We start from the raw sequence: 13,258 nt of genomic DNA, 5'->3' as shown, positions 1-13,258 counted from the left end.
TCGCGGTGATCAAGACGATATCAAGACGATAATTTGGGACTTGAAGCAGCGATAGAGAAGTCAATGGCAGCAATGGGCCAGGACACTAGGGAACCATTTTATTTCCTGCAGTGCTTGGCAGCCTTTGCCCCGAAGAGTCCAATGTATAATACAAAGAGGGTTGAGCTGGATCCGGGCATTTACAGGCAACAAGTGTAAATCACACGGGCTGATGATACCACATTTCCATAAGGAAGACCTTTCACCAGATGGACTTCAGTGTTCGGTAACACCTGCAGCCAATCCAACAGATAGACTGGTTCGGCCAACAGGACCTCATGGCAGTAACCAAAGCTGCCATTAAAAGAGGCAGTGACGATCAACGCATGCAAACAGCTGGGGATGTAAAGTAAAATCTGTCAAATCACACCACTCTAAAGACCCAGCAAGCACCAGAGCGATGTACCTAAAAGCAGCATAATACAGAGAGAGAAGGACACAAGAACCTGGGGAAACGGAAGGGTGGAGATTAAACCACACCACTCTACAGACCGAGCAAGCACCAGAACTCTGTGCCTAAAAGCAGCATAATACAGAGAGAGGAGGACACGGGGGCCTGGGGAAACAGAAAGGTGGATATCAAACCACACCACTCTAAAGACCCAGCCAGCACCAGAACTCTGTGCCTAAAAGCATCATAATACAGAGAGAGGAGGACAGGGGATCCTGGGGAAACGGAAGGGTGGAGATTAAACCACACCACTCTACAGACCGAGCAAGCACCAGAACTCTGTGCCTAAAAGCAGCATAATACAGAGAGAGGAGGACACAGGGGCCTGGGGAAACAGAAAGGTGGATATAAAACCACACCACTCTAAAGACCCAGCCAGCACCAGAACTCTGTGCCTAAAAGCAGCATAATACAGAGAGAGGAGGACAGGGGAGCCTGGGGAAACGGGAGGGTGGATATCAAACCACACCACTGTAAAGACCCAGCAAGCACCACAGCTCTGTGCCTAAATGCAGCATAATACAGAGAGAGGAGGACAGGGGGCAAGCGGAAATGGAACGGTGGATATCAAACCACACCACTCTAAAGATCCAGCAATCACCAGAGCTCTGAACCTAAAAGCTCCATAGTACAGAGAGAGGAAGACAGGTGAACCTGGGGAAATGGAAGGGTGGATATCAAACCACACCACTCTAAAGACCCAACAAGCACCAGATCTCTGTGCCTAAAAGCAGCATAATACAGAGAGAGGAGAAAAGGGGAACCTGGGGAAACAGAAGGGTGGATATCAATCCACACCACTCTATAGACGCAGCAAGCACCAGAGCTCTGTGCCTGAAAGCAGCATAATACAGAGAGAGGAGGACAGGAAAGCCTGAGGAAATGAAAGGGTGGATATCAAACCACACCACTCTAAAGACCCAGCAAGCACCAGAGCTTTGTGCCTAAAAACAGCATAACACAAAGAGAGAATGACAGGGGAACCTGGGGAAACGGAAGGGCGGATATCAAACCAGTCCGCTCTACAGACCCAACAAGCACCAGAGCTCTGTACCTAAAAGCAGCATAATACAGAGAGAGGAGGACAGGGGATCCTGGGGAAACAGAAGGGTGGATATCAAACCACACCACTCTAAAGACCCAGCAAGCACCAGAGCTCTGTGCCTAAAAGCACCATAATACAGAGAGAGGATGGACAGGCGGCAAGGAGAAATGGAAGGGTGATTTTCAAACCCAACACTCATCGACCCATCGATGACCATTTGGCCACCGGGCCGTTGCTAGCCAATGGCGAAGGAAGGCTGCTTCAGGTCATTGTTTTCTAATGAGTCTTTCTGTATTTTAAGACCTGGGTAAGTTGAGGGCTCCTAGTTGTTCTCCCCACCCTTGAAGATGACATATGCTCGCAACGTTCCCCTACTGGGAGACCGGAATGACAACAATTCCGTCCTATTGTTTGACTTAACTTTTGTATGTTGAAGTTGCTGAGGGGAGTCGGTGTCAAAAGAGAAACTTTAATCAACCCCCTATGTCTTGGACTTGGGACAGCTCTGACACACGTTGCTAACACATCTGCATTCATTTGCAGTCCTAGAAGGAGACTATCACCTTTTACGTGTGTCTTCATTCACCGCTGAACACTGTAGATAAGCTGTTGAGGGAGAGTCAAGGGCCATGAATGTTTGCAACAGGTGCCTTCCAATTCCCTCTCATTGTGCTCACATTGTAGGCCAAAACCTTATGGTAATTACCTGGGAGGAGCCAGATTCTGTTCAAGGAACTCTTCGATCTTGATGAAGTCTGTCTTCAGCTCTCGGTTGTAGAGCAGGAACGGTGGGTTGGTACCAGGCGCCAAGTCCTTCAGCTCCTCTGGCTTCCTGTAGTGGAATAAAAAACATAGCTTGGTACTGACCCATCCAATATGGGACTAACCCAGTGAGTGCTGAGCTGATCCTAGCAAGGGGTGATATGGGACTCCCCCAGTGAATACTGAGAAGATGCAGATTCAGCAATGGGTGATATCGGCCTACCCCAGAGAGTACTAAGGGATCCTAGCAAGGGGTGGTATGGGGCTACTCCAGTGAGTGATGAGAAGATCTAAGCAAGGGGTCGATATGGGACTACACCAGCAATACTGAGCAGATCCTAGCAAGGGGTAATATGGGGCTCCTCTAATGAGTACTGAGAATATCCAGCAAGGGGTGATATCGGCCTACCCCAAAGCGTACTTAGGGATCCTAGCAAGGGTTGATATCGGCCTACCCCAGAGAGTACTAAGGGATCCTAGCAAGGGGTAATACAGGGCTATTCCATTGAGTACCGAGAAGGTCCAGCAAGGGATGATATCGGCCTACCCCAGAGTGCACTAAGGGACCCTAGCAAGGGGTGAAACAGGGCTACTCCAGTGAGTACTGAGAAGATCCAGCAAGGGGTGATATCGGCCTACCCCAGAGAGTACTAAGGGATCCTAGCAAGGGGTGATACAGGGCTACTCCAGTGAGTACTGAGAAGATCCAGCAAGGGGTGATATTGGCCTACCCCAGAGAGTACTTAGGGATCATAGCAAGGGGTGATATGGGGCTATCCCAGAGAGAATACTGAGAAGATCCTAGTAAGAGGTGATATGGGGCTACCCCAGAGAGTACTTAGGAATCCTATCAAGGGTTGATATCAGCCTATCCCAGAGAGTACCAAGGGATCCTAGCATGGGGTGATACTGGGTTACTGCAGTGAGTACTGAGAAGATCATAGCAATGGGTGATATCGGCCTACCCCAGAGAGTACTTAGGGATCCTAGCAAGGGTTGATATATCGGCCTATCCCAGAGAGTACTAAGGGATCCGAGCAAGGAGGATACATGGCTACTTCAGTGAGTACCTAGAAGATCCAGAAAGGGGTGATATCGGCCTACCCCAGAGAGTACTTAGGGATCCTAGCAAGGGGTGTTATGAGGTTAGCTCGGAGAGTACTGAGAAGATCCAAGTAAGAAGTGATATGGGGCTACCCGAGAGAGTACTTAGGAATCTTATAAAGGGTTGATAGCCTACCCCAGAGAGTACTAAGGGATCCTAGCAAGGGGTGATACAGGGCTACTCCAGTGAGTACTGAGAAGATAGTAGCAATGGGTGATATGGGGCTACTCCAGTTAGTGCTGAGCAAGTCCTAGCAAGGGGTGATATCGGCCTACCCCAGAGAGTACTAAGGGATCCTAGCAAAGGGTGATACAGGGCTACTCCAGTGAGTACTGAGAAGATCCAGCAAGGGTTGATATCAGCCTACCCCAGAGAGTACTAAGGGATCCTAGCAAGGGGTGATACAGGGCTACTCCAGTGAGTACTGAGAATATCCAGCAAGGGGTGATATCGGCCTTCCCCAAAGCGTACTTAGGGATCCTAGCAAGGGTTGATATCGGCCTACCCCAGAGAGTACTAAGGGATCCTAGAAAGGGGTGATACAGGGCTACTCCAGTGAGTACTGAGAAGGTCCAGCAAGGGATGATATTGGCCTACCCCAGAGAGCACTAAGGGACCCTAGCAAGGGGTGATACAGGGCTACTCCAGTGAGTACTGAGAAGATAGTAGCAATGGGTGATATGGGGCTACTCCAGTTAGTGCTGAGCAAGTCCTAGCAAGGGGTGATATCGGCCTACCCCAGAGAGTACTAAGGGATCCTAGCAAAGGGTGATACAGGGCTACTCCAGTGAGTACTGAGAAGATCCAGCAAGGGTTGATATCAGCCTACCCCAGAGAGTACTAAGGGATCCTAGCAAGGGGTGATACAGGGCTACTCCAGTGAGTACTGAGAATATCCAGCAAGGGGTGATATCGGCCTACCCCAAAGCGTACTTAGGGATCCTAGCAAGGGTTGATATCGGCCTACCCCAGAGAGTACTAAGGGATCCTAGAAAGGGGTGATACAGGGCTACTCCAGTGAGTACTGAGAAGGTCCAGCAAGGGATGATATTGGCCTACCCCAGAGAGCACTAAGGGACCCTAGCAAGGGGTGATACAGGGCTACTCCAGTGAGTACTGAGAAGATCCAGCAAGGGGTGATATCGGCCTACCCCAGAGAGTACTTAGGGATCCTAGCAAAGGTTGATATCGGCCTACCCCAGAGAGTACTAAGGGATCCTAGCAAGGGGCGGTACAGGGCTACTCCAGTGAGTACTGAGAAGATCCAGCAAGGGGTGATATTGGCCTACCCCAGAGAGTACTTAGGGATCATAGCAAGGGGTGATATGGGGCTATCCCAGAGAGAATACTGAGAAGATCCTAGTAAGAGGTGATATGGGGCTACCCCAGAGAGTACTTAGGAATCCTATCAAGGGTTGATATCAGCCTATCCCAGAGAGTACCAAGGGATCCTAGCATGGGGTGATACTGGGTTACTGCAGTGAGTACTGAGAAGATCCAGCAAGGGGTGATATCAGCCTGCCCCAGAGAGTACTTAAGGATTCTAGCAAGGGGTGATATCAGCCTACCCCAGAGAGTACTAAGGGATCCTAGCAAGGAGGATACATGGCTACTTCAGTGAGTACTGAGAAGATCCAGAAAGGGGTGATATCGGCCTACCCCAGAGAGTACTTAGGGATCCTAGCAAAGGGTGTTATGAGGTTAGCCCGGAGAGTACTGAGAAGATCCTAGTAAGAAGTGATATGGGGCTGCCCGAGAGAGTACTTAGGAATCTTAGCAAGGGTTGATATCAGCCTACCCCAGAGAGTACTAAGGGATCCTAGCAAGGGGTGATACAGGGCTACTCCAGTGAGTACTGAGAAGATCGTAGCAATGGGTGATATGGGGCTACTCCAGTTAGTGCTGAGCAAGTCCTAGCAAGGGGTGATATCGGCCTACCCCAGAGAGTACTAAGGGATCCTAGCAAAGGGTGATACAGGGCTACTCCAGTGAGTACTGAGAAGATCCAGCAAGGGTTGATATCAGCGTCCCCCAGAGAGTACTAAGGGATCCTAGCAAGGGGTGATGCGGGGCTACTCCAGTGAGTACTGAGAAGATCCTAGCAATGGGTGATATCAGCCTACCCCAAAGAGTACTAAGGGATCCTAGCAAGGGGTGGTATGGGGCTACTCCAGTGAGTGATGAGAAGATATTAACAAGGGGTTGATGTGGGACTACACCAGCAATATTGAGCAGACCCTAGCAAGGGGTAATATGGGGCTCCCCTAATGAGCATTGAGAAGATCCAGCAAGGGGTGATACTGGCCTAGCCCAGAGAGTACTTAGGGATGCTAGCAAGAGGTGATATCGGCCTATTCCAGAAAGTACTAAGGGATCGTAGCAAGGGGTGATACAGGGCTACTCCAGTGAGTACTGAGAACATCCAGCAAGGGGTGATATTGGCCTACCCCAGAGAGTACTTAGGGATCCTAGCAAGGGGTGACACAGGGCTACTCCAGTAAGTACTGAGAAGATCCAGCAAGGGGTGATATCAGCCTTCCCCAGAGAGTACTTAAGGATTCTAGCAAGGGGTGATATCAGCCTACCCCAGAGAGTACTAAGGGATCCTAGCAAGGTGTGATACAGGGCTACTCCAGTGAGTACTGAGAAGATGCAGAAAGGGGTGATATCGGCCTACCCCAGAGAGTACTTAGGGATCCTAGCAAAGGTTGATATGAGGCTAGCCCGGAGAGTACTGAGAAGATCCTAGTAAGAGGTGATATGGGGCTACCCGAGAGAGTACTTAGGAATCCTAGCAAGGGTTGATATCAGCCTACCCCAGAGAGTACTAAGGGATACTATCAAGGGGTGATACAGGGCTACTCCAGTGATTAATGAGAAGGTCGTAGAAGTGGGTGATGTGGGGCTACTCCAGTTAGTGCTGAGCAAGTCCTAGCAAAGGGTGATATCAGCCTACCCCAGAGAGTACTAAGGGATCCTAGCAAGGGGTGATACAGGGCTACTCCAGTGAGTACTGAGAAGATCCAGCAAGGGGTGATATCGGCCTACCCCAGAGAGTACTTAGGGATCCTAGCAAGGGGTGATATGCAGCTACCCTGGAGAGTACTGAGACGATCCTAGTAAGAGGTGATATGGGGCTACCCGAGAGAATACTAAGGGATCCTAGCAAGGGATGATGTGGGGCTACTCCAGTGAGTACTGAGAAGATCCTAGCAATGGGTGATATCGGCCTACCCCAGAGAGTACTAAGGGATCCTAGCAAGGGGTGGTATGGGGCTACTCCAGTGAGTGATGAGAAGATCTTAGCAGGTGGTTGATATGGTACTACACCAGCAATACTGAGCAGATCCTACCAAGGGGTAATATGGGGCTCCCCTAATGAGCATTGAGAAGATCCAGCAAGGGGGGATATTGGCCTAGCCCAGAGAGTACTTAGGGATCATAGCAAGAGGTGATATCGGCCTACCCCAGAGAGTACTAAGGGATCCTAGCAAGGGGTGATATGGGGGTACCGCAGAAAGTACTGAGAAGATCTTAGCAAGAGGTGATAAGGGGCTACCCCAGTTAGTGCGGAGCAAATCCTAGCAAAGAGTAATATAGGACTACCAGAGAAGGTACTAAGGGATCCTAGCAAGGGGTGATACAGGGCTACTCCAGTGAGTACTGAGAATATCCAGCAAGGGGTGATATCGGCCTACCCCAGAGAGTACTTAGGGATCCTAGCAAGGGTTGATATCGGCCTACCCCAGAGAGTACTAAGGGATCCTGGCAAGGGGTGATACAGGGCTACTCCAGTGAGTACTGAGAAGGTCCAGCAAGGGGTGATATCGGCCTACCCCAGAGAGTACTAAGGGACCCTAGTAAGGGGTGATACAGGGCTACTCCTGTGAGTACTGAGAAGATCCAGCAAGGGGTGATATCGGCCTACCCCAGAGAGTACTTAGGGATCCTAGCAAGGGTTGATATCGGCCTACCCCAGAGAGTACTAAGGGATCCTAGCAAGGGATGATACAGGGCTACTCCAGTGAGTACTGAGACGCTCCAGCAAGGGGTGATATTGGCCTACCGCAGAGAGTACTTAGGGATCCTAGCAAGGGGTGATATGGGGCTACCCCAGAGAGAATACTGAGAAGATCCTACTAAGAGGTGATATGGGGCAACCCCAGAGAGTATTAGGAATCTTAGCAAGGGTTGCTATCAGCCTACCCCAGAGAGTACTAAGGGATCCTAGCATGGGGTGATATGGGGTTACTCCAGTGAGTAATGAGAAGATACTAGCAATGGGTGATATCGGCCTACCCCAGAGAGTACTTACGGATCCTAGCAAGGGGTGATATGAGGCTAGCCCGAGAGTACTGAGAAGATCCTAGTATGAGGTGATATGGGGCTACCCGAGAGAGTACTTAGGAATCCTAGCAAGGGTTGATATCAGCCTACCCCAGAGAGTACTAAGGGATCCTAGCAAGGGGTGAAACGGGGATACTCCAGTGAGTACTGAGAAGATCGTAGCAATGGGTGGTATGGGGCTACTCCAGTTAGTGCTGGGCATGTCCTCGCAAGGGGTGATGTCAGCCAATCCCAGAGAGTACTAAGGGATCCTAGCAAGGGGCTATACAGGGCTACTCCAATGAGTACTGAGAAGATCCAGCAAGGGGTGATATCGGCCTACCCCAGAGAGTACTTAGGGATCCTAGCAAGGGGTGATGTGGGGCTACCCCAGAGAGTACTGAGAAGATTCTAGTAAGAGGTGATATGAGGCTACCCCAGAGAGTACTTAGGAATCCTAGCAATGGTTGATATCAGCCTACCCCAGAGAGTGCTAAGGGATCCTAGCAAGGGGTGATACAGGGCTTCTCCAGTGAGTACTGAGAAGATCCTAGCAATGGGTGATATTGGCCTACCCCAGAGAGTACTTAGGGATCTTAGCAAGGGTTGATATTGGCCTACCCCAGAGAGTACTAAGGGATCCTAACAAGGGGTGATACAGGGCTACTCCAGTGAGTACTGAGAAGGTCCAGCAAGGGGTTATATTGGCCTACCCCAGAGAGTACTTAGGGATCCTTGCAAGGGGTGATATGAGGCTACCCCAGAGAGTACTTAGGAATCCTAGCAAGGGTTGTTATCAGCCTACCCCAGAGAGTACTAAGGGATCCTAGCAAGGGGTGATACAGGGCTACTCCAGTGAGTACTGAGAAGATCCAGCAAGGGGTGATATCGGCCTACCCCAGAGAGTACTTAGGGATCCTAGCAAGGGGTGATATGGGGCTACCCCAGAGAAAATACTGAGAAGATCCTAGTAAGAGGTGATATGGGGCTACCCCAGAGAGTACTTAGGAATCTTAGCAAGGGTTGATATCAGCCTACCCCAGAGAGTACTAAGGGATCCTAGCAAGGGGTGAAATAGGCATACTCCAGTGAGTACTGAGAAGATCATAGCAATGGGTGAAATGGAGCTACTCCAGTTAGTGCTGAGCAAGTCCTAGCAAGGGGTGATATCGGCCTACCCCAGAGAGTACTAAGGGATCCTAGCAAGGGATGATATGGGGCTACTCCAGAGAGAATACTGAGAAGATCCTAGTAAGAGGTGATATGGGGCTTCCCCAGAGAGTACTTAGGAATCTTAGCAAGGGTTGATATCAGCCTACCCCAGAGAGTACTTAGGGATCTTAGCAAGGGTTGATATTGGCCTACCCCAGAGAGTACTTAGGGATCCTAGCAAGGGGTGACATTGGGCTACCCCAGAGAGAATACTGAGAAGATCCTAGTAAGAGGTGATATGGGGCTACCCCAGAGAGTACTTAGGAATCTTAGCAAGGGTTGATATCAGCCTACCCCAGAGAGTACTAAGGGATCCTAGCAAGGGGTGAAATAGGAATACTCCAGTGAGTACTGAGAAAATCCAGCAAGGGGTGATATCGGCCTACCCCAGAGAGTACTTAGGGATCCTAGCAAGGGGTGATATGTGGCTACCCCGGAGAGTACTGAGAAGATTCTAGCAAGTTGTGATATGGGGCTACCCCAGAGAGTACTTAGGAATCCTAGCAAGGGTTGATATCAGCCTACCACAGAGAGTACTAAGGGATCCATGCAAGGGGTGATGCGGGGCTACTCCAGTGAGTACTGAGAAGATCCTAGCAATGGGTGATATTGACCTTCCCCAGAGAGTACTTAGGGATCCTAGCAAGGGTTGATATTGGCCTACCCCAGAGAGAACTAAGGGATCCTAACAAGGGTGATACAGGGCTACTCCAGTGAGTACTGAGAAGATCCAGCAAGGGGTGATATCGGCCTACCCCAGAGAGTACTTATGGATCCTAGCAAGCGGTCATATGAGGCTACCCCAGAGAGTACTTAGGAATCCTAGCAAGGGTTGATATCAGCCTACCCCAGAGAGTACTAAGGGATCCTAGCAAGGGGTGATACGGGGCTACTCCAGTGAGTACTGCGAAGATCCAGCAAGGGGTGATATAGGGCGACTCCAGAGAGTACTCTGAGTGGGCAGAAATGAGAGGCAGACACAAATTTGTTGTACTCTTATTGTCAATTGATTGTGGTGAGTCAGGCACTCCTTAAATTTTAGGCAAATTCTATTAAATTATGTTGATATAGTGATTAAGACTTGGGATGCAAACCCACTGAAACAGATACCTCCATGATGGGGTACCTAAAAAAGCATAAAGAAAAGACCTTGGCCTTATGGCCAGCGGTGCGGGCCGCACTCCCTTCTTCCACTAAAAAGTGGTGTAACTCAAAAAATAAGTAATGATGAAAGTATCCTTGAATTGTTTCTTCATTCAAAAAGTTTTAATTAATCAAGCTTCATATGTATTCTCATTTTCAGTCATTGAAAGAAATGGGTTGGAAAAACGCCTCTCGAGCCCTATCCTGAGGAAGGAGGTTCTCTACCTAAGAATCAGTCTGTGTCAAGTGGTTATAACTTAGAAGCTGTCCTTGTGTCCAAAAACGGACCCTCACACTACAAACAAACAACTAAGGGTGCAAGGAAATGTCTCTGACATGTGCTTAGTGAAAAGTGTTCAGAATCAAAACATACAAATAAATTCAACAGTGTTTTCCCAAGTATAAATCCTAAACACCAGAGGTTAGTTCCCTTCCCCAGGACATTTAGGTGGGATGGCGAAAGTGTCTCGTTCAAACAACAGCTTCTCTGTATCCAACAATTCCTTGAGGCTTTTCACACAATGGGCCTCATTATGACCCAGGCGGTAGCCGTGCCCTTATTAATGGCATGGCTGCCCCCGGTAATTATTTTTTACCGGGTCCCAGAAAAGGGCAATAACCGGGTCATTCTGACCTTGGCGGACCCAGTAATTGTCCTTTTCTGGGACCCAGTAAAAATCAATCCCCATTCCCATTGAGCTATAGGGCTCAATGGGAATGGGGAGGATGCTAACAACAGGCCCGTTAATGACGGGCCCGTTGTTAGCGTCCTGGCCTGCTAGCGGGTCCCGCTTTTCACGTCTGCTCTGACCAGGCGTGAAAAGCGGGACCCGCTAGCAGGCCTCATAATAGGGCACAGAGAGTGGGTTTACTCCTGGTTATCTCGCTTGGAATTTTCAAAATGAATTTTTCTAACACAGTGGTTGATGCGATAAAAATTCGCTTTTATTCTTGGTATTCTGAGCAGTTCATGATACAAATAAAGAGTGTATTTAAACACTGTGTTAGCATTTGTGTGCTAGATTATGTCAGCCGATACGTGTTTCGACCCTGAGGGTCTTTCTCAAGGCATGTCGTCAGGACGATCAAATACTCAAACCCAGGGTCCAACAGGAGCCACCACTCTCTTAAGGACAGCGATCACAGCGTCACAAGGACCCCACTTTGGGCTCACAACCATATTGACATGCCTCGAGAAAGACCCTCAGGGTCGAAACACATGTCGGCTGACTTGTCGGCTGACATAATCTAGCGCACAAATGCTAACACAGTGTTTAAATACACTCTTTATTTGTATCATGAACTGCTCAGAATACCAAGAATAAAAGCGAATTTTTATCGCATAAACCACTGTGTTAGAAAAATTCATTTTGAAAATTCCAAGTGAGATAACCAGGAGTAAACCCACTCTCCGTACCTACCACATTGGGGTCCAGGCTAAACCCCAACCCACTCCTGTGATCTTGCAACACCAGAGCACCCATTCAACCTGAATAATAAGTGGAGCTCAGCATGGGCAGGTTCCATCTCTAGAGCCATCCCAGACCCAACTCGTAATAGGGCAGCCCGTAATTAACGGTGCTGGTCCCGTACCGGCACTGTTCATTACGGGACCGCCAGGGTCCTAATGAGTCCCAATATCTCCCAAAACAACCATCAGTGCCTTTGTAGCAAAAGTGTTTCTCTTGAACAACAATGGGCCTCAGTATAAGTTTGGCGGTAGCCTTCAGGCTGCCACCAAACTTGCAAAACATTCCGGCCCGCTTGAATAGTCAATTACCGGGTCATTACGGCCTTGCCGGATGCAGTATTTGCCCATTCACAGGCGCCAGTATGAAATGTGCCCCATTCCCATTTGAGCCCTATGGGGCTCAATGGGAATGGGGAGGTTGGATGCACCGACACCATTCAGAATGGTGCCGGGGCAAGCGACATGCTTTGCTTGTGGTGCCGGTCTGCCCGCCAGGTCAGACATGGTGGGTAGAAAGGCACCCGTGAGCAGAACTCGTAGTTTGCCTGTCCGGAAACTATGGTACCGGCAAGCTTACCTGTACTGTAGTTCCCAAACCGACAAACTTGTAATGACCCCAAATGTCTTTAAATTGGATTCACAAAGTTCTTGTTCTGTAAACCTAAAGGTTTGGTTGGTGTACTTTCCAGATTCCGCGGTGGTCTTCCTTGCCAGGTATTATGTATCACTGTTAGTTTTTACTTTACCACTTCTGTTGGATTGCCTGGCATACTCCCCTGCCAGGAATTCTTTTGTCGGTTCTCCAGATTCCCTGGTGTACTCCCCTGCCAGGTATCTTCCCACAGTCTCAAAATGCCTGGTAGTTTTGACAACCAGGACTTCTTTTATGCATGTCTAGTTTAGTGGATTACCTGGTATACTCCTTTGCCAGAACACCCTTAAGGGCTTTCACTGACTGGACTGCTTTGATGTCAGGAGGGGACAAGCTTTGCAGTGGTGAGTGGCCAGGAGACACAAGAAGCGGAAGTGGGATTCAGTACAAGGAGGACCAAGGACATAGAGATTGTTGGGAGATAGAGTGGAGAACATTGAGGCAACAAACAGGTCAATCTAGTCTATCGAAAGCTTCTGTTCTGACACTCCTCTGGTTCAGTGTTGTATAGGGTCGGGTTTAATGCTATGGTGCCATGGATACACTCTCCACTGTTTACTATAAAGGGCACATTCTATTCCTTAAATACCTCAATTCATTGTATTTACTATACATGTTCTTAACCCCGAACAAGTACAACCTTTACATATTCTGATATATGCGTGGCTAAACTTTCATTGTATTTATCCACTGGGGCATTTCCCGATATAAGGCAGTTTGGAAGCACCATGGACCCAAACTCCTATCGTGTCGGAGGAGAGACCTCTCTAATGCACTGCTCCTTCTTTCATCATCAGCCTGACAGCCCAGTAGTGGCAGTTAATGCACACTTTGTTGGTCATTTTCAGGATGTTTATTTATCTTTGTGAGTTTTTGGCTACAGAGCCTTTTTAGTATTTTTTCTCTTTGTCTGGATCTTGGTTGGCCAAAGACGTTCCTCAACCCTTGTTTTTCAGGGAAGATTTGGCTCTTGGTAGAGGTGTGTAGAGAAGGAGCTAAGCACCCCCACCTCAATCACTTTGCCTATATTTCCTATATGTTGAGAGCCAGAG

General features: G+C 48.9%; 1 protein-coding gene across 1 annotated transcript in view; it reads right to left on the bottom strand.

Annotated features, from left to right (window-relative positions):
• CLIC2 (chloride intracellular channel 2) overlaps positions 1-13,258 on the bottom strand; it is a 503,137-nt gene that overhangs the window by 113,762 nt on the left and 376,117 nt on the right. Inside the window, exon 3 of the mRNA XM_069649047.1 lies at positions 2,242-2,367. Coding sequence (XP_069505148.1) covers positions 2,242-2,367 — 126 coding nt within the window. The remainder of the gene's footprint in view (positions 1-2,241; positions 2,368-13,258) is intronic.

Source organism: Ambystoma mexicanum, chromosome 2q (genome assembly GCF_040938575.1).
Source record: "Ambystoma mexicanum isolate Mex_15411 chromosome 2q, UKY_AmexF1_1, whole genome shotgun sequence".
Lineage (NCBI taxonomy): Eukaryota > Metazoa > Chordata > Amphibia > Caudata > Ambystomatidae > Ambystoma > Ambystoma mexicanum.
The sequence above is the reverse complement of the archived record's forward strand: the minus strand, read 5'-3'. Positions and strand labels throughout refer to the sequence as shown.